This window comes from Trichechus manatus, unplaced genomic scaffold, assembly GCF_000243295.1.
Source record: "Trichechus manatus latirostris isolate Lorelei unplaced genomic scaffold, TriManLat1.0 scaffold00113, whole genome shotgun sequence".
Taxonomy (NCBI): Eukaryota; Metazoa; Chordata; class Mammalia; order Sirenia; family Trichechidae; genus Trichechus; species Trichechus manatus.
In genome coordinates, this window is record NW_004444049.1 from 8616383 (window position 1) to 8636148 (window position 19766).

Below are 19766 nucleotides of genomic sequence, written 5' to 3' on the forward strand. Positions count from 1 at the left end.
GGTTGGCCTCCTTAATTCAGAGCAGCCAATTTGGGCCCAGGGGGGTCATGGAACAGGAGCTAGAATTGTGAGACTGTATCTGGGGTGAATAAGAGTCCCTGGGTGATCCCTAGTTAGCTCGGTTCAAGTCCACCCAGAGGTACCTTGGAAGAAAGCCCTGGTGATCTCCTTCTGAAAAATCAGCCATTGAAAACTGTGGGTCGCCATGAGTCAGAACTGACGGGACAGCAACTGGTTTATCTGGGGTGAATACTGGCAGACTCCAAGAAGACCCTGTTGGTAAGTGCAAATGGTGCTTTGGTGTCTTCTCTCACCCATTCAGAAAAAGCTCAATTCTTCTAAAAAAACTTTCATATACTCCATGAGACAGGATGTGTTATCGTACCCACATCCACACACCACCCTTATCTCAAAAGGTCTCTTTACCAAGTGCCCCCATCTGAGTTGAGAAGCCAAGGGAAAGCCAAGAAGTACATTCTGGTCTTTGTCAACAGTAACTCCTAACCACACTGTTATTCTTTCAAAATACACTTTATTAGTGGAACATGGAATTTAAAGTTAAGCACTTTCTTTCCAGACAGAAGTAAGCCCTGCCAGACTAAAACACCAAGCAGATATGTCACAGCAGGAATACAGTGTGAAGAGAGAGGAATAGGAACACTCTCCACCAAAGAAATCACGTTCTTCACCGTGCTGACCACACTGGACACACACTCAATTCAGTGAGAGGGGACACGCCAGAGCACTGGACAGTATGACTGCATGTTAAGTCACTGTGTCATCTCTACATCCATCGGCCCCTCCTGCCCCTCTCAGTGGCTGGAGGATCTGGAGGCTGGAGAGGTCTCGAGCTGGGTTACTCGCTCTGTGAGGACCCAGAGGGTCTGTGGCTCTGATCAGGTGTGCTGGCTAGAGGGGGGACACTGCAATTAAGGTGAGTGAGTAGGCTCATCTGTGAATCCAGAAAACCCTCAGGCTCCAAGAAACCCCCACAGTCTACCATTATGGGTCTCCATTATGACCCTTTGTTCCCAGATTAGGGAGTTTATGGGTTACCAGAGGATCTTTTTCAAGTTTCTGGAAATGTCTATATTAGTAAGTCAGAGAAGATCTGAACTTTTTAAGAGAAAAACCATTTTATCCTCTCATAGGTGAGGAACATCTCCCTTAAAGGATTTTCAGTATTTTACCCAATGCTCTTCTGACTCAAAATGAGTTCTGCAACATTTTGAGGCCCACTGAACTTCTCCCATGAGCCTTCTGCTGCTGCTCCTGTCTTACTTTCCAATACCTCCACTGGGTCCTTTCCTTCCCACCTTGCCACCTTCACAGTCTCGTCTCCTCTGGAGCCCACAGCTTTGTCACTGCTATGGGCCCCCCAATCCCACAGGCAGCTTCTGTCATATCAAGAACATGCCCTTTCTCCTTTCTAACCTAACACAATGTGGCCTGTGCACAAGAGGCTCACTAGAGGACACCGTCTCCACTGGTCTTCTTTTCCTCTCAATACAGGCATGTATTTCTCTCCTCACTTCGATACCCGCCCCTCACCTCAACCAAACATTCAGATACTTAGTGATCAAGGCAACAAAATGAGTGAAAGACTGCATAATTTTTCCATGTCTCGATCTAATTGATTAAACTAAGTCTCCACACCGGGAAAGTGGACTTTACCTCCAAGCTAGCATCTAGAATACAATCTTCCATGGGTTTAGGCCAGGTCAACTGTAGTGGTTTCGCCCACATCGATTCCAGAGTGCAGCTTGCCGTCCTTCGCAGCTGCCCAGGGCATGGATGTGGAGGTCCATTTTACAACCCAGCCTCCTGTTTTGTCGACCAAGATGACACCACCTAAACCTTTAAGCCTTGACTTCATGTAACCCAGTGACAGGTTGGCAGCCTCTTCTAACGTTTTTCCTAAAAACCAGGAAAGGTTGTAAAACAACACAGGTCACCAAAAGGAATCTAATGGCAAAATCACCTGCGTATGAAAAACGAAAGCCAGGTAACAAAGGTTTTAGTAAATAAATAACTTCTATTCGACTGCTTAAGCCCCTGGGTGGTGCAAACGGTGAACACGCTCAGCTGCTGACCGAAAGGCTGGAGGTTTGAGTCCACCCAGAGGTGCCCTGGAAGAAAGGACTGGCGATCTACTTGCAAAACACCAGCCATGGAAAATCCTATCGAGCAGTTCTTCTCCAACACACGTGGGGTCGTCACGAGTTGGAATAGACTCAGTGGCAGTTTTTTTTCTTTTTGGACTGCTTAAAAGGAAGGTCTTCACTAGGAGAAAGCAGCCCTGGTGGTGCAGTGGTTAAGTGCTCAGCTGCTAACCAAAAGGTTGGCTGTTGGAACCCACCAGCTGCTCTGTGGGAAAAAGATGTGGCAGTCCGCTTCCATAAAGATTAACCAGAAAAACCAAAATTGTTGCCATTGAGTCAATTCTGACTCATAGCAACCCTATACGACAGAGTAGAACTGCCCTATAGGGTTTCCAAGGCTGTAATCCTAACAGAAGCAGTCTGCCACATCTTCTTCCTGCGGAGAGTCTGGTGGGTTTGAACTGCCAACCTTTCGGTTAGCGGCCAAGTGCTTAGCCACTGCATCGCCACTTTCTGTAAAGACTACAACCTTGGAAACCCTATGCGGCAGTTCTACTCTGCCCTATAGGGTCGCTATGAGTTGGAATCAACTCGACGGCAAAACTGATTTCTTTTTCTTTTGGACAGTTTAAAAGGAGGGTCTTCATTGTAAGAGGCCCTCCTTGCGCGGCGACAGAGCCCGAGCTGAGCAGCAGCCTGTGTTGAGAGCTGCCTGCCCTCCAGACCATACGCAGGTTCAGTGTCTCTCTACTGCCCCTTCTCCTGCAATGGGAAAGACAAACTGTTTTATTTGCAAATGTTCTCCCATTTCTGCTCCTAATAGAGGGTGGGAAGGAGACAAAATAACATGTTAACAACCTGAACCTGAAAGCAACGTGTGTAGCAAACAAGAAAGGCTTCATATACTTCTCTACTGAACAGACAGCTTGTTTGTCTTTACACATTCTGAACTTGTCCTGTGCTTTATGTACCTTGTTCTATGTGGAAGAGAGTGAGCCTGGCCAGATTCACCTTCAGGATGCTCTCCCCGTGCCCCGTGGTGGAGATGGCTCCAATGTTGTTGTCAGCATAACCCCCGGATCCTGCTCAAAAAAGGAGGTGATAAGTTCTAACTGTGAGGCAGCAGTCGACAAATTCAAGCACATATTACAAGTCTAACGCTACATAAATATTAAATCCCAAAGAGTGTTACAGTGTGGACCAAGGCCAAATGAGTAGCCATGACCTTGTGGATGCCAAGATGGACTAGCAAGCGCCACGGGAATGCCCTGAAATCCAGGATGAACGGTGCTCAGGGGAGGTGGGCCTGACCTTTCATGGACAGCTCCTTCTTTGCCCCAAAGCATATCTACCCCCTCTTGCTCACTGAAGCCCCCCTAATACCTACGTATACCGTCCAATGATTCGGAGGGCAGTTCCATTTGTTGAGGGTAGCTTTTGAACCTGAGGGAACTATTCTGGGCTCCCACCTAAGTGGTGGTCTGCAGCTAAGGCTACTGATAAGATTTAGTCCTTATTTTGGTCCAGGATGGAGCAACCTTATAGCCTTCTTGCCATCATTCTGCATTCCTCTATCTGTTAACGCAGAGCTATCAGCCTGAGAGTCCTTTCGACTTGGAAGAGTTGCCTTTACACTTCCCTAGTGGATACAGAGGCCCTATGATTGACATTTGCCTTGCTGATGCAAAGGGCTCAAGCACTGGGGCACTGAGCTGAATATCACAGATTCCAAGGCTTCACAAAGGCAGATAAGCCCCTGGTTCTGAGAGTGGGTAGTGAACATGAACCACTGCAATGGGAGAAGGTGTGTTTCCTTGTTCTTGTAAGCTTCTGCTGTGGAAGCGAGCTGGTCAGCTCCCCTCGGGTTAATAAAGCTACTACATTTGGAAGCAGACCCGTCTTGTTCTTCTTTCCAGTTGCCCCAGGACACAAAAGACCAAGGTGCCTGAAAGTGCTCCTGGCATAGGTGCCAGGGCTGTGCAGGCATCCGCCCAAATATGTGCTGTGCCTGTGACTGCTGTCCTCAGAAAGGCCCGCTTACAAGGTTGGCCCTTGGCTTGTGTCTGGGAACTTGGATTTCAGGAGGGTTCCCACCATTCCCAAGACTGATTAACAGTGGCTCGCTATGCCTCAACTGTTTGTACAAACAATGTGGCTTATGCTAAACACCTGCTTTCCTCTGAGAGTCTAGAATTTTTGTATGTTAGGTAGAGGCTGACTATGTGACCAGTCCCCAGTAAAACCCCTGGATACTGAGTTTATAACGAGCTTCCCTGGTAGACAACATTTCACACGTGTTGTCACAACTTGTTGCTGGGGGAATTAAGCGTGTGCTGTGAGACTCCACTGGGAGAGGACTCTGGAAGTGTGCACCTGGTTTCTTCTAGACTTTGCCCCATGCACCTTTCCCCTTTGCTGATTTTTGCCTTAAATCCTCTCGCTGTAATAAATCTCAGCCGTGAGTACAACTATATGCTGAGTCCTGTGAGTCCTCCTAGTGAATCACTGAACCTGGGGTGGTCTTGGGAGAACCCTCAACACACATGCATTTGTCAAGATGACAATTGTATTGTCAGAGGGAAATGTTGCTGCCTGCTGTCCATGCAAGCGGGTCATATGTAGCCAGCTGGAACCATCAGTAAGGTCAAGCAGAGCCAGCTGGGACTGGGCAGGAAGGGCGGAGTTCAGGCACACTTGGGGCCCATAACCAAGACAAGGACTTCTGAGAATCTAGGCTGTGTCTTCTCTCTCTCAAGACTTGACCATCATAACTCAAAAAGTTGGACATTAGTTTCTAGGATCTGACTTTGGGTGGCCCTGTAGCCTCGTCTGAACCTAGCTGGATGAAAGCTGGGCTATGTCAATGACTTGGCATATTTGGGTAGGATTTCTGCCAAGGAGAGAAAAAGGTGGACTGTTCCATATCGCTGGGGTAAGTGAAGTTATCATGCTTCAGCTCTTTAAAGAGATAACAGGTGTACCAGAATAAAGGGTATCGAGAGTTGTCAACAGTATAAGTTATTACTAAAGACTAAACCCGATTCCGACTCATAGTGACCCTGTAGGACAGAGTAGAACTGCCCCATAGGGTTTCCAAGGAGCTGCTGGTACATTCGAACAGCCGACCTTTTGGCTAGCAGCCAAACTCTTAACCATAAAAAAGGGAAGGCAGGGTTAGTTTTCCACTAAAAGTGTAAGCTGTTCTTCTGGGCAGACAGAACAACTGAACTGTTTCTCAAAACTTCAATCATCTGCAGGGGCTGCTGGGAATTCCCACAGAAAAGTCTGTCCCACCCTCACCTCTGCCACTTACCCACCCCTGGGGATTAGGTAATGGGCTTCAATGTTAATGCAGAGCGCATTTCCATCTGTAAGCTTTCCCCAGTAGAAGTGTGTCACTTCGGGTATCTATTCATGCCACTCAAATCTAGAAACTCCAAATTTATATTCTCAGCCTTCTTAGATTGTTAATTCAAGCCCACATCTGCAAAGAGGTTTCATGTACTCATCCCTTTGGGATTAAGTCTGTAGATCCTGAAACAGGATTAAGTCTGTAGATCCTGAAACTGGGGCTAAAGAGAGGCAAGAGGCACTATTGGGTAGCTTGGGTAGCACTTTAGGATCCGCCATCTCTTCCCCCAAGTCATCCCCCAAATACATGCGATCTAGGAAAAACAGAGATACTAGCTACAAACATCGTCTCTCAAGACAGTACCTAAACAACCTTTTCCAACCCAACCGCCACCACTTGAAATTCTCTTCATGGACCATGAGGAGAAGGGAAATGAAATTGAGAAAAGGAGAGGAAGGCTAGAGAATGAGGAGAACTTGATGACAAGGGAAGTAAGGACAAGCGGCAAGAGTCCACTCATCAATCCTACCTACACATGGTGAGTCCCCAACTCGGCCAACCATTTTATTAATGATACCCCCTGTAGAGGTTGCGTAAGCTACGTTTCCTTTGCAGTCCAAGGCAACAGCACCCACGGTTCCCAAATTTCTGTCAAAAATAAACATAAAAAAGTAACAGATTTAAGAAGAGAAATACTGCCATGAGTAACAATGTAGCTTTAATACCACTTAAACTCCCACATGTTGAGATTTCAACATTCCAATATTTCGGACTCACAGAAACGGCAAAAAAAACCTGTTGCTTTTTACTCTATATTCAAACAGTTTCAACTAGATTGCTAGACATTTCTTTCAGCCTCAACTTTCAGAGTACTGTATATACAATCCCAGAACCACCATTTTCTAGCTGTGTGACAGTTAAGTTTTATTCTTTATGTCTCATTTGTCCCATCTATAAAACGGGATGAAAAATAATAGAGAATTCACCTCAAACTTTAGTGTGCGTAAGAACCACCTGGATTCCTGGGCCCCAGCCCCAGAGATCTGATGGGGTTGGGTAAGGGTGGGACCCAAGAGCCCGCATTTCTGACAAGCTCCCAGGAGATGCCAGTCCCTGGACCATGGGACCCCAGTGGGGCTGTTGTGAAAGGTAAACAACCATTCACCGAGATGTAGAAGACTATAGGGATAGGTTTTTTGTTTTGTTGGTGTGTGCAGAGGAATGGGATGGGGTGGGGAAATCAAAAGTTCAGTTTCAGACAAGCTTGAGGTACTTGTCAGTCAATCAAATGGAGAGACTGAAGAGTAGTTAGATATCGTTTGGCATTCAAGGCCAATATTAGGTCTAGAAAGAGAAATTTGGCACTCTACGTAGAAGAAAAGAAAACTGGAACCCTATCTTTTATCATATACAAAAACCAATTCCAGGTGGCTAAAGACTTAAATATGAAAAAGAAAACAAAATCCTTCCAGAAAATATAGATGACTATATGTCACAGGGTAGGGGATACCTTCTAAGTTTAGAGAAGTTATAGTCTTAAATAAACTACAAGACTGTTTGATTACAAAGAGACAAAAACTTTTACATGGCAAAAATGTCACAAAGTAAAAGCAAAAGAAAACAACAGATCTGGGAAAGTTTCTCGTACAATACCAAAGATAGCCTAAGCTCTTAAGACAGATAAGGGGCAAAACAACTCAAGAAAAAAAATGAACATAGGACAAAAATAGGCAAATTCACAGAAAAGAATGACCCACAAACACATGCAAGATACTCATACTGGTTAATAGTCAGGGAATGACAAGTTAAACTAACCATATCACCCTTCACCCGTCAGTGAGGGAAACATGTACTCCCAGTCATTGCTGGTGGCAGGCCTGCCCCTAGCATGTGCAAGTGGCTGGGGCAAGAATAAAAATACAAATGGAGGCCCACATACCATATGTTTAATATTTACAAGTTATAAATATGTTCATCCTCTTACTGTGACAAACGTACCTTGAAAAATATTGTAAAGCCATGGTTTTCATATGACTGAAAGTTGACAAACTATCAATGATGATGTAATTTAATTATTACTGTGCATATCTGGGTCCTTTGTTGATAAGCTGGTGACGTTTGAATGAGTGGAAAAACATATACAGGCATACCTTGTTTAATTGCGCTTCGCAGATACTGCATTGTTTTACAAATTGAACGTCTGTGGCAACCCCGCGTCGACCAAGTCTATGGGTACCATTTTTCCAACAGCATCAGCTCACTTCGTGTCTCTGTGTCACATTTTGGTAATTCTCGCAATATTTCAAACTTTTTCATTATTATTGTATCTGTTATGGTGATCTGTGATCTGTTTTGGGTTGCCATGAACTGAGCCCATATAAGATGGTGAACTTAATAAGTGTTGTGTGTGTTCTGTCTGCTCCACGACCAGCCTTTCCTCTGTCTCTCTCTTTCTCCTTGGGCCTATTCCCTGAGACAGCCCTGGCACCTGTGCCAGGAGCACTTTCAGGCACCCTGGTCTTTTGTGTCCTGGGGCAACTGGAAAGAAGAACAAGACGGGTCTGCTTCCAAATGTAGTAGCTTTATTAACCCCAGGGGAGCTGACCAGCTCGCTTCCACAGCAGAAGCTTACAAGAACAAGGAAACAAGGTCAGTTAATAACCCTACAATGGCCTCTAAGTGTTCAAGTAAAAGGAAGAGTCCCATGTCTCTCACTTTAAATCAAAAGCTAGAAATGATTAAGCTTAGTGAGGAAGGCATGTCGAAAGCTGAGATAGGCGGAAAGCTAGGCATCTTGTGCCAAACAGTTAGCCAAGTTACGAATGCAAAGGAAAAGTTCTTGAAGGAACTTAAAAGTGCTACTCCAGTGAACACAGGAATGATAAAGTGAAACAGCCTTCCTGCTGATACGGAGAATTTTAGTGGTCTGGCAGAAGATCAAACCAGCCATGACATTCCCTTAAACCAAAGCCTAATCCAGAGCAAGGCCCCAATTCTCTTCAATTCTACAAAGGCTGAGAGAGGTGAGGAAGCTGAAGAACAGAAGTTTGAAGTGAGCAGAGGTTGGTTCATGCAGTTTAAGGAAAGACGCCGTCTCCCTCACATAAAAGTGCAAGTGAAGCAGCAAGTGCTGATGCAGAAGCTGCAATAAGTCATCCCGAAGAGCTAGCTAAGAGAATTGATGAAGGTGGCTACACTAAACAACAGATTTTCAATGCAAACAAAACAGCCTTGTATTAGAAGAAGATGCCATCTAGGACTTTCATAACAATGCCTGGCTTCAAAGCTTCGAAGATAGGCTGACTCTCTTGTCAAGGGCTAATGCAGATGGTGACTTGAAGTTGAAGCCAATGCTCATTTACAATTACGCTAAATCCACTCTGCCTGTGCTCTATAAATGGAACAACAAAGCCTGGATGACAGCATATCTGTTTACAACATGGTTTACTGAATATTTTAAGCCCACCGTTGAGACCTACTGCTCAGGAAAAAAAGATTCCTTTCAAAATATTACTGCTCATTGACAATGCACCTGGTCACCCAAGAGCTCTGATGGAAATGTACATGGAGATTAATGTTGTTTTCAGGCTTGCTAACACAACACCCATTTTGCAGCCCATGGGTCAAGGAGTAATTTAGACTTTTAAGTCTTATTATTTAAGAAATACATTTTGTAAGTCTATAGCTGCCATAGATAGTGATTCCTCTGATGGATCTGGGCAAAGTAAACTGAAAACCTTCTGGAAAGGACTCACCATCCTAGATGCCATTAGGAACATTCCTGATTCATGGGAGGTCAAAACATCAACATTAACAGGACTTTGGAAGAAGTTGATTCCAACCCTCATGGATGATTTTGAGGGGTTCAAGACTTCAGGGGAGGAAGTAACTGCAGATCACATGAGAAAACCTTAATGGATGATAGATGAGCAAAGAAAGTGGTTTCTTGAGATAGAATCTACTCCTGGTGAAGATGTTGTGAACATTGTTGAAATGACAACGAAGGATTTAGAATATTACATAAACTTAGTTGATAAAGCAGCTGCAGGGTTTGAGAGCATTGACTCCAATTCTGAAAGAAGTTCAACTGTGGATAAAACGCTATCAAACAGCATCACATGCTATAGATAAATCTTTCATGAAAGGAAGAGTCAATTAACGCAGTAAACTTCACTGTTGTCTTATTTTAAGAAACTGCCACAGCCACCCCAACCTTCAGCAACCACCACCCTAATCAGTCAGCAGCCATTAACATCGAGGCAAGACCCTCTACCAGCAAAAAGATGACTTGCTGAAGGCTCAGATGGTGGTCAGCATTTTTTGGCAATAAAGTATTTTTTAATTAAGGTATGTACGTTGGTTTCTTAGACCTAATGCTACTGCACACTTATACTACAGTATAATGTAAACGTAACTTTTATATGCACTGGGAAACCAAAAAAATTTGTGTGACCTGCTTTATTGCCAAATTCACTTTATTGCAGTGGTCTGGAACTGAATCTGCAATATCTCTGAGGTATGCCTGTACATATATATAAATATAAATATATATACAATTCATAAATTATTTTGCACTTATTTCATGAAATTAATTTTTCTTGCTTTCATTTCAGCAAAAGCATTATGTTCCTACAACCAAGATTTTCATATAACATTCATTCTGAAAAAATGCCAAATGAGACAATCTTTCTTCAGACAGTGTAGCTTTTAGACAGTTTTTAATTAATTTTAATTCGAAGAAGCTTCACCCTATGAGGTAGTAACAACTGGAATTATCGATAAAACTCTTAGACTTCTGGAAATGAACCCTGATTTTTTTGTTATTACATTCAAATACCACCATGTGATTGCTGTTGTTAGGTGCTGTCGAGTCAGTTCCAACTCATAGCGACCCTATGTGTAACAGAACGAAACACTGCCCAGTCCTGCGCCATCCTCGTGATCATTGCTGTGCTTGAGCCCATTGTTGCAGCCACTGTGTTAATCCATCTTGTTGAGTGTCTTCCTCTTTTTCGCTGACCCTCTACTTTACCAAGAATGATGCCCTTCTCCAGGGACTGATCCTTCCTGATAACATGTCCAAAGTATGTGAGATGAAGTCTCACTGTCCGTGCTTCTAAGAAGCATTCTGGCTGTACTTCTGCCAATACAGATTTGTTCTTTCTTCTGGAAGTCCGCAGTATATTCAATATTCTTCACCAGTACCATAATTCAAAGGCATCAATTCTTCTTCAGTCTTCCTTATTCCTTGTCCAGCTTTCACATGCTTATGAGGCAATTGAAAACACCATGGCTTGGGTCAGCCCACCTTAGTCCTTAATGTGACGTCTTTGCTTTTTAATACTTTAAGGAGGTCTTTTGCAGCAGATTTGCCCAATGCAATGTGTTTTGATTTCTTGACTGCTGCTTCCGTGGGTGTTGACTGTGGATCCAAGTACAATGAAATCCTTGACTACTTCAAACTTTTCTCCATTTATCATGATGTTGCTTACTGGTCCAGTTGTGAGGATTTTTGTTTTCTTTATGTTGAGGTGTAATCCATACTGAAGGCTGTGGTCTTTGATCTTCATCGGTAAGTGCTCCAAGTCCTCTTCACTTTCAGCAAGCAAGTTTGTGTTATCTGCATATCGCAGGTTGTTAATGAGTTTTTCTCAAATCCTGATGTCACGTTCTTCTTCATATAGTGCAGCTTCTTGGATTATTTCCTCAGCATACAGACTGAATAAGTATGGTTAAAGGATACAACCCTGACACACACCTTTCCTGACTTCAAACCACGTAGTATCTCCTTGTTCTGTCTGAACAACTGCCTCTTGATCTATGTATAGATTCCTCATGAGCACAATTAAATGTTCTGTACTTCCCATTCTTTGTAATATTATCCATAATTTTTTATGATCCATAGAGTTGAATGCCTTTGCACAGTCAATGAAACACAGGTAAACATCTTTCTGGTATTCTCTGCTTTCAGCCAGGATCCATCTGACATCAGCTATGATATCCCTGGTTCCATGTCCACTTCTGAATCTGGCTTGAATTTCTGGCAGTTCTCTGTTGATATGCTGCTGCAACCACTTTTGAATGATCTTCAGCAAAATTTTACTTGCAAGTGATATTAATTATATTGTTCAATAATTTCCGCATTTGGTTGGATCACCTTTCTTTGGAATAGGCATAAATATGGATCTCTTCCAGTCAGTTGGCCAGGTAGCTGTCTTCCAAATTTCTCAGCATAGACGCGTGAGCACTTCCAGTGCTGCAACTGTTTGTTGAAACATCTCAATTGGCAATCCGTCAATTCCTGTGGCTTTGTTTTTTGCCAGTGCCTTCAGTGCAGCTAGGGCTTCTTCCTTCGGTACCATTGGTTCTTTACCATATGCTACCTCCTGAAATGACTGAATATCGACCAATTCTTTTTGATACAGTGACTCTGTGTACTGCTTCCATCTTCTTTTGATGCTTCGTGCATCGTTCAGTATTTTCCCCATAGAATTCTTCATTATTGCAACTTGAGGCTTGAATTTTTTTCTTCAGTTCCTTCGGTTTGAGAAATGCTGAGCGTGTTCTTCCCTTTTGGTTTTCTAAGTCCAGGTCTTTGCACATGTCATTATAATACTTTGTCTTCTCGAGCTGCCCTTTGAAATCTTGTTCAGCTCTTTTACTTCATCATTTTTTCTGTTTGCTTTAGCTACTCGATGTTCAAGAGCAAGTGTCAGAGTCTCTTCTGATGTCCATTTTGGGCTTTTCTTTCTTTCCTGTCTTTTTAATGACCTCTTGCTTTCTTCATGTATAATGTCCTTGATGTTACTCCACAACGCATCTGGTCTTCGGTCATTAGTACTCAAATCCATTCTTGAATAGATAATGGGATTACATATGATAAATTAGCACAGATGATATTACAAAATATTTTGACATATAAATTACCATCAGTATTATAGCCATTTTCATCATCTCTCAAGCAGCATTTACTATGAAGAATATCTTCTTCTTTTGAATGTCAAACTCACTGCTGTTGAGTTGATTCAGACTCATAGCAACCCTACAGGACAGAGTAGAACTGCCCCACAGGGTTTCCAAGGCTGTAATCTTTATGGAAGCAGAATGCCACATCTTTCTCCCGAGGAGCAGCTGATGGGTTCGAACTACCCACCATTTGGTTGGCAGCTGAGTGCTTTAACCACTATATCACCAGGGCTCCTTTCCAATGTCAATGTTGGAATATTATAAACAAAACTGAAAATAGCAGTATGTTGTTCAATTTTGTTCAAATCTTTTTTCAAATGATTTTATACCTGGATTTATAATTAACAGAAAAATAGCCTGTGTTGAAATTAGTTTGGGGATTATTTGTAAATGAATCTTCTTCAAGTCAGGCAAATATTTTTATTTCTTTGTTTCAGTTTACTTATATTTTATTGGAATGTCACTTTTGTTGCATATTTCACCTACAGTTTGCTTTTCTCTAAACTTTAAAAAAAAATACTTTTTAATCCTCTTAAAAGCGAATAAGCCAAACATCTATCTTTTTCTGTTAAACTTTTAAGTTTAATAATAGAAATCAATAGTTCACACTGAATAAGTGTGGACAGCACAAATTCAAAATTAACTTTACTTTCTGTTGAAGTCCATGATTTGCTCTTTGAGGGTCTTCTGCGGTTTTGCTTAAATTAACTCTTCTTATCTAAATTAATTACTTCTACAGCATTTAGTTGGTATTCGGATCATGTGTCTGGGAGTTGTTGTAAAGTCAAATATAAGTTTAATCAAGATGTTCCACCTTTGGACATATCTATAATAGTGCATTTAATTTCCCTATTGTTTCAAAGCATCATCACTATTGGCACAGTTGAGGTCACCCATCACCTGGAAACAAATTCAAATGATCAGCTGCACGTGTTACGTAGGATACTCTTGGATTTTCAGCCAAATTTCTTGCTTGTGTATCTTTTATTTGCCAATCCGTTACACTGTCATAGGCTTGCCTTTAACAATCTTATATTAATGTCTAAAACTAAAAGCTTACTTCAGTTCTTCACTTAAGTCAAACTCTGTACTTCTAAGAGCAGGTGTAAAGCCAGTGAAGTACATTGATTCAGACCTGTTTTCCTTCTTTAGATAGTGCAATGATACCGATAATAAATGTTAGTTTTTCAACGTATCTTCTGACCATGGTACAGTCCAGTTAAACCGAGTATTTTATTTAAAAAAATTTATATATGATTTCACCTCTCACTCTGTTACCCATTAAATTAATCATCTGAGTTTGAATTCACCATCCAAATAAAAAAAAAAATTATTGCCATCCAGTTGATTCCAACTTATAGTGACCCTATGTGTGACAGAGTAGAACTGCTCCTTGGGGTTTTCTTGGCTGTACTCTTTACGGAAGCAGATTGTCAGACCTTCCTTCTGTGGTGCTGAGGGGGTTTGAACCGACAACCTTTAGGTGAGTAGATGAGCATACACCTTTGGTGCCACCCAGGGACCTGAAGCCACACAGGGACCTTGCTCCCCCAGAGGGGGAGTCTGAATTGAGATGTGCTGTAGGTATAAAATACACATCTGATTTTGAAGATTTAGTTTCACCATTAATTTCATTATTTTTTGTCCTAATGACACGTTTGGCATTTTATCATCAAATTTTGAAATCATTTTTACCGAACCTAGAAATTTTCCATTGTTTTCTGTAAACATTGTGCTGATGGTGCCATGGAAAGTGTGGCTAATATTTGTACTTGGCTAAATAATGGACTCATTAGTCCTTCAAGAACATTGCGTTAATATTTCACATTGTTGTCTTTTTCCAGTATTTTCAATTGCTTGTTGTTTATTCAGCCTTTCCCCCTCAACTCTAGTATCTGCATATACACTTTTTTGTGTGTGATTTTTCGTGATCAGCAGTCAAATCTTCCTTTAGTAAAGAATATGAAGTTGCAGGGATATCTTCTGACTTGCTCAAGTTGTGGATTTGTTGAGAATAATTTTCTTACTGACTTTCATTGTTTTGGTAAGTAAGTAAGTCTTCATTCAGCAAGGAATTTGTACTGTCCTGTTGGTGACTTTTATGTGGATCAGCCTGGACAGAGATAGCTTACTTTTCTGGTTTCCAGTTTTTAAAAATGTAAACAGATGGCTTCTTTGAAGATTTTTACTTCTTTGTCTTTTCTGTGTTTCATTTTAGTATTCTTTTTCTATCAAAAATCTTGACTTTTACTCATTTTCAGAAACCTGAGAGATTGAAAAATAAAATGTAATTATACTCAAGGTAGACAAAATTAAAATATACTTTAATGTGAATTAAATAAAAAGTCAATCAATAAAGAGCAAATCTGAAAAAGTAAAATTATTTTTCAGATACAGTTTTGAAGTTGGTTTTCTTCTATAATATATAAAACTATCTTCTAACATTAAAGGTCATAATATGAATTATAGTTAATGAAACTAAACTCTTAAATGACAACTACTTAAAAGTTGAAATTTTTAATGTTATAATTTTAAAAAATTAATGTAATCTTTCAAATATTTTAATAAAAATAAAACCATTCATAATTCTAGTATTCAGTGTCCATTTAACTGCCAATGTAAAGAGTTGGTTCTTTATACGTTTTGTCTCGGCCTGCGCCGTCCAACACAGGAGCACTGGGCATGAAAATGTGAGGAGTCTGAATTGAGATGTGCTGTAAGTGTAAAATACACGTCTGACTTTGAAGATTTAGTTTGACAAAATGGACATAAAACATCTCATAAATAATTTGATTACATGTTAAAATGTATTATATTTAAAATACTGGGTTAAGTAAAATACATTATTAATTTCAGCAGTTTCTTTTTACTTTCTTTAATGTGGCTACAATATCCGTTGAGTTGATTCTGACTCATAGTGACCCTATAGGACAGAGCAGGGTTTCCAAGGAGCAGCTTGTGGATTCAAACTATCGACCTTTTGGTTAGCAGCGAGCTCTTAACTACCGTGCCACCAGGGCTCCATGTGGCTACTAGAAAAATTTAAATTACATATGTGGCCCTCATTATATTTTTCTTGAAAAGTGCTGATCTAGACCTGTATATATACAAATTTAAGAGTAAAAGGAATCATTTAATTAATTGCCAAATGTTCCTCAGCCTGTACTGGCAACTCTTGCAAATACTGTCCTAATTCATGAATACTTCCAGAGCCACGAATTACAAGATGCAGAGAAGCAAGAAAATGGACACTGAGCACTACTGGGAAACAATCCTTCCTTATGCATGAATCTATCTGACAAGCTAATTAATTTGTTTTTTTCTCTTACCTAAGTCCTGCTCCTGCTCAAATCTTCCCCACTCTCCAGAGCAGTGTCCATTCTGATGTCAGCAGTGGCACAACCCACAAACCGTTGGACTCAGGTGGCTTCCAAGACATAGAGCAAGAGGTGTGGAGAAGTGTTTCCCTGGGGACTGAATGGTGTTAGTCACGAGAGTGGATGATTAGGGTGATGGGTCCCGCCGTGCCTTGCTGAGTGCCAGACTCTGAGTGGCAAGGTGCTGACGTGTTCTGTAACACAGTAACTGTTCTATTTGTGATATGAGGTCCCTCTAAGGTGCACGGCCCAGGGGCCCCTCTTGCTTATAACTCAGAGCAGTACTGGCTGGTGGAGATGTGTGTCATTACAGAATTTTTGGAAAGCAATCTGGCAACATGTATTAAAATTAATACACAAACCATTGCTAAAGCAGCCCCATTCCCGTGACTGTAGGCTGTCGATACAATGGAACACTAAGTAATGATAGCAACAGCTATCAACATATGGCCAAGCGGATAAAACAGATTCTTAACCTGGGGTACACATCAGAATGACCTGGGAAACTTCTTCATAAAGTACACGCCTGGCCTATCCACCTCAGATCTATTAAATTCGATTCTTTAGGGATGGGGCCAGACAGGTGGATCTTGAAAAAGCTCCTTAGGTGGTTACATATTTCTATGATAAAAGTATGCAGAGTTAATGGACTGAACTCCATTATAAACCCCCAGGGTATTTTCAAATTTTGCTTTAAATTAGGGGTTTTTTTATTGGGGATTTTGAAATCTGTATAACACAGAAAACCTTGATTCAGAACATATGATAATCAGAAGTTTTTAAGAGCTATACTAATTTCTCTGTGCTATGAAAGTGTTCAAATAAATTCCTAAGATAGACAAGATTATAGAGAGCTGTTTAGTCTATCTAATGTTATGGATTAAGAAGCATACAGATAATTTATACATTAACACAAGACATTCTTCTACTGGATCATGTTAGAGAAGGAATTCGGTTTGCCTAATTTGAGTTATTATTCATAGGAATAATCCAAAAACAAAACCTGTTGCTGTGGAGTTATTCTGACTCATAGCAACCCTATAGGACAGAGCAGAACTGCCCCGCAGTGTTTCCAAGGAGAGGCTGGTGGATTTGAACTGCCGACCTTTTGGTTAGCAGCCGCAGCTCTTAACCACGGTGTGCCACCAGGGCTCCACAGGAATAATAAATGAGTTAAATTTAAGAATCAGCAGAGCAATTTTCCCATTATTTGAATCATTTTGTACAGAAATTGAAAATATAAAATGATCTTTGACTTGAATAAATGTAGATCATCAGATATTTGCCTTTTACGTTTAAGTAACGCCCCAAAATGTGAGCCGCAGATGATACTTACTTATTACAGCCTGGTTTCTGAGCCCCTTTCTCACGCTTCTCCTTTTCCAGGCGCTTTATGCTTCTCTCCGTCACCAGCTGTTCTCCAGGAATCTGTGGAATCCCCATAGATGCCGCAAATTTTGCTGCGCCTTGGTCAGTCAGAAAGCAATGAGGTGTCTGAACCAGAAAGAAAAGGAACAATGGTCACTTTTTGGAAACGTGTTTTCCCTCTTTTTAATTGTTCAAACTGTGTGCAAAGGCTCAAACATGCAAATTCCATTGACTTGGTTTTCTGAATGTTGAAAAGAGTCAAAAGAGCCTGGGCTGTCTGAGTTTTTGTATTTTTTTAAAAAAAAGATGGAATATTATTAGGGATGCAACTTACATATGCCCTCAAATTTAGAGAACTTAAACCATTTTTATTTCAGGTAAACTATTAACTAGTTGGAGCCCTGGTGGTGCAGTGGTTAAGAGCTTGGCTGCTAACCAAAAGGGTGGCAGTTCAAATCCACCAGCTGCTCCTTGGAAACCCTTATGGGGCAGTTCTACTCTGTCCTATAAGGTCACTATGAGTCTGAATCGACTTGACGGCAACGGGTTTGATTTTTTTTTTTTATTATTAACTAGTTAGGAGCCCCGGTGGTACAGTGGTTAAGTGATGGGCTGCTCACCAAAAGGTAGGCGGTTCGAACCTACCAGCTGCACTGTGGGAGAAAGATGTGGCAGTCAGCTTCTGTAAAGATTTATAGCCTTGGAAACCCTATAGGGCAGTTCTACTCTGTCCTATAGTGTTGCTAGGAGTCAGAATTGACTGGATGGCAAAGGGTTTGCTTTTTGGTTTTTATTAACGAGTTGGTCTGTTCAGTTTCTATGTGTTGCATTGGATGTGTTGAAAGAAGGCTAAAGAAATACAGGAAGACAACATGAACACAAAGTAACTACTGGTCAAGTTACACTGTCAACAGAGTCAGAATCTTGGCTTATTTGAGAAACTCAAGTAACACTGCTTCCATTCATTTGCATATTCTTAGGAGAGCAGTGATTTCAAGTACTTCCCCTCAGCCAGACCCCTTTTTAGTCACTGAAACACAGCAGCAGCAATTCCTTAGGAAAAGGATTCTTCCGTCACATATACCTTTTCCATAACAAGCCGTGCAAGTTTAATGGGATTTGCTATACAGCGGACTGCAGATACTGCTCCTGTGGACAGATCTTTCCCATCCATGATACTAGCATCCATTTCAACGTCACCATTTACGTTCAAGACAGACCCACAACCTAAAACCGAAAAGACGTAGAAAAGCAAGAATTAAGACTTTAAAAATGGCCTCAGAATTTGTTCTGATTTGTCCCCTTTAATTCATCCTCTACTCCATTGTCAGAGGAACATTTTTAAAACACAAATATGACTTGTCACTCCACGGCCTATACAATAAAGCCTGAAGCCCTTCCTGATCTGGCCTCTGGCCCACTTTTCCAGCTTCATCTCCTCTCCTAGGCTACATTCAACTGAATTACTAGGTTTCCTTGAATGTACCATAAGCGCTCATTACTCTGTGCCCTTGCACATGCTGCTCCCTTTACCACTAGCACCCTTTTTCCGATTTTGTCTGCCTAGATAATGCCTACTAATCTAGCTGTGTTTCTTAACTTCTTTGTACCTGTTTCCTTATCTATAAGATGCGGTAAGAACATTAACTCATTTAATCCTCACAACCATCAATGAGGTAGAAAATGCATGTTAAACACCTAGAATAGTGCCTGGTATGTATAGGCATGCAACAAGTGTTAGCTGCTCCAATTATATACCAATCTAACAGATGAGGAAACCAAAAAAGCAACTTTCCCAACATCAAATGTCTACTTGGTGAAGAGTTAGGAATCAAATCCAGGTCTGTGGATTAGATAGCCATTTCCCTACGCCAAGGAAGCTCATGTATTTTCCACCATCCCTTGATGCCTTAGTGGTACCAAATAAAACCTAATTTTACAAAAACAGTTATCAGGGTTAAATGATAAAATTAAACTAGAAAATTTTATAAGACTTAGAATTTAAGCAAGGACATCATGTTTGATAAAGCAGAGGGTTAGCAAAAAAGAAAAAGGCCCTCAACATGATGAGCTGACACAGTGGCTGCAACAATGGCCTAAAACACAGCAACGACTGTGAGGATGACCCAAGACCGGGCAGTATTTTGTCCTGTTGTACACGGGGCCACTATGAATTGGAACTGACTCGACAGCACCTAACAATAACACAAATAAGTTTCTTAAAATTAGTTTTTTTAAAAAAATTAATAAATCCAACAGAAAGGAATTGGTGAAATAATCTCTGTAGCTCACACAGAGCTGGGAATACTTCATGTTCACACAAGCCAGAGTAGAAAAACCTTCTAATATATGGGGCATCAGGTAGAGTACTAAGAAGTGTCTTTCATCAGTGGTGGAGGAGGAGGGGTCAAAATCAGGGCTAGACTAAAGGCTGCTCTGTTCCCACTGAACAATGCTTAAAAGCAAGCCTTGAAAGGATCAAATTGTTTTTAAGGAATTTAACTGCTTCTCAGAACAACGCACATGAATATTTAAAGGAATAGGAAAACATCCAGCATTTGACAAGGTAAAATTCACAATGTCTGGCATCCATTAAGAAAT

The 19766-nt window shown here is 41.2% G+C and overlaps 1 protein-coding gene across 1 annotated transcript in view; it reads right to left on the reverse strand.

Moving 5' to 3' along the window:
- Positions 1–320: 320 nt before the first annotated feature.
- Positions 321–19766, reverse strand: part of ASRGL1 (asparaginase and isoaspartyl peptidase 1) — a 28673-nt gene continuing 9227 nt past the window's right edge. The window contains exons 3-8 of the mRNA XM_004383852.2: positions 18250–18392; positions 17134–17291; positions 5984–6102; positions 3074–3184; positions 1675–1917; positions 321–923 (exon numbers count right to left, since the gene is read on the reverse strand). Coding sequence (XP_004383909.1) covers positions 1712–1917; positions 3074–3184; positions 5984–6102; positions 17134–17291; positions 18250–18392 — 737 coding nt within the window. The 3' untranslated portion in view covers positions 321–923; positions 1675–1711. The remainder of the gene's footprint in view (positions 924–1674; positions 1918–3073; positions 3185–5983; positions 6103–17133; positions 17292–18249; positions 18393–19766) is intronic.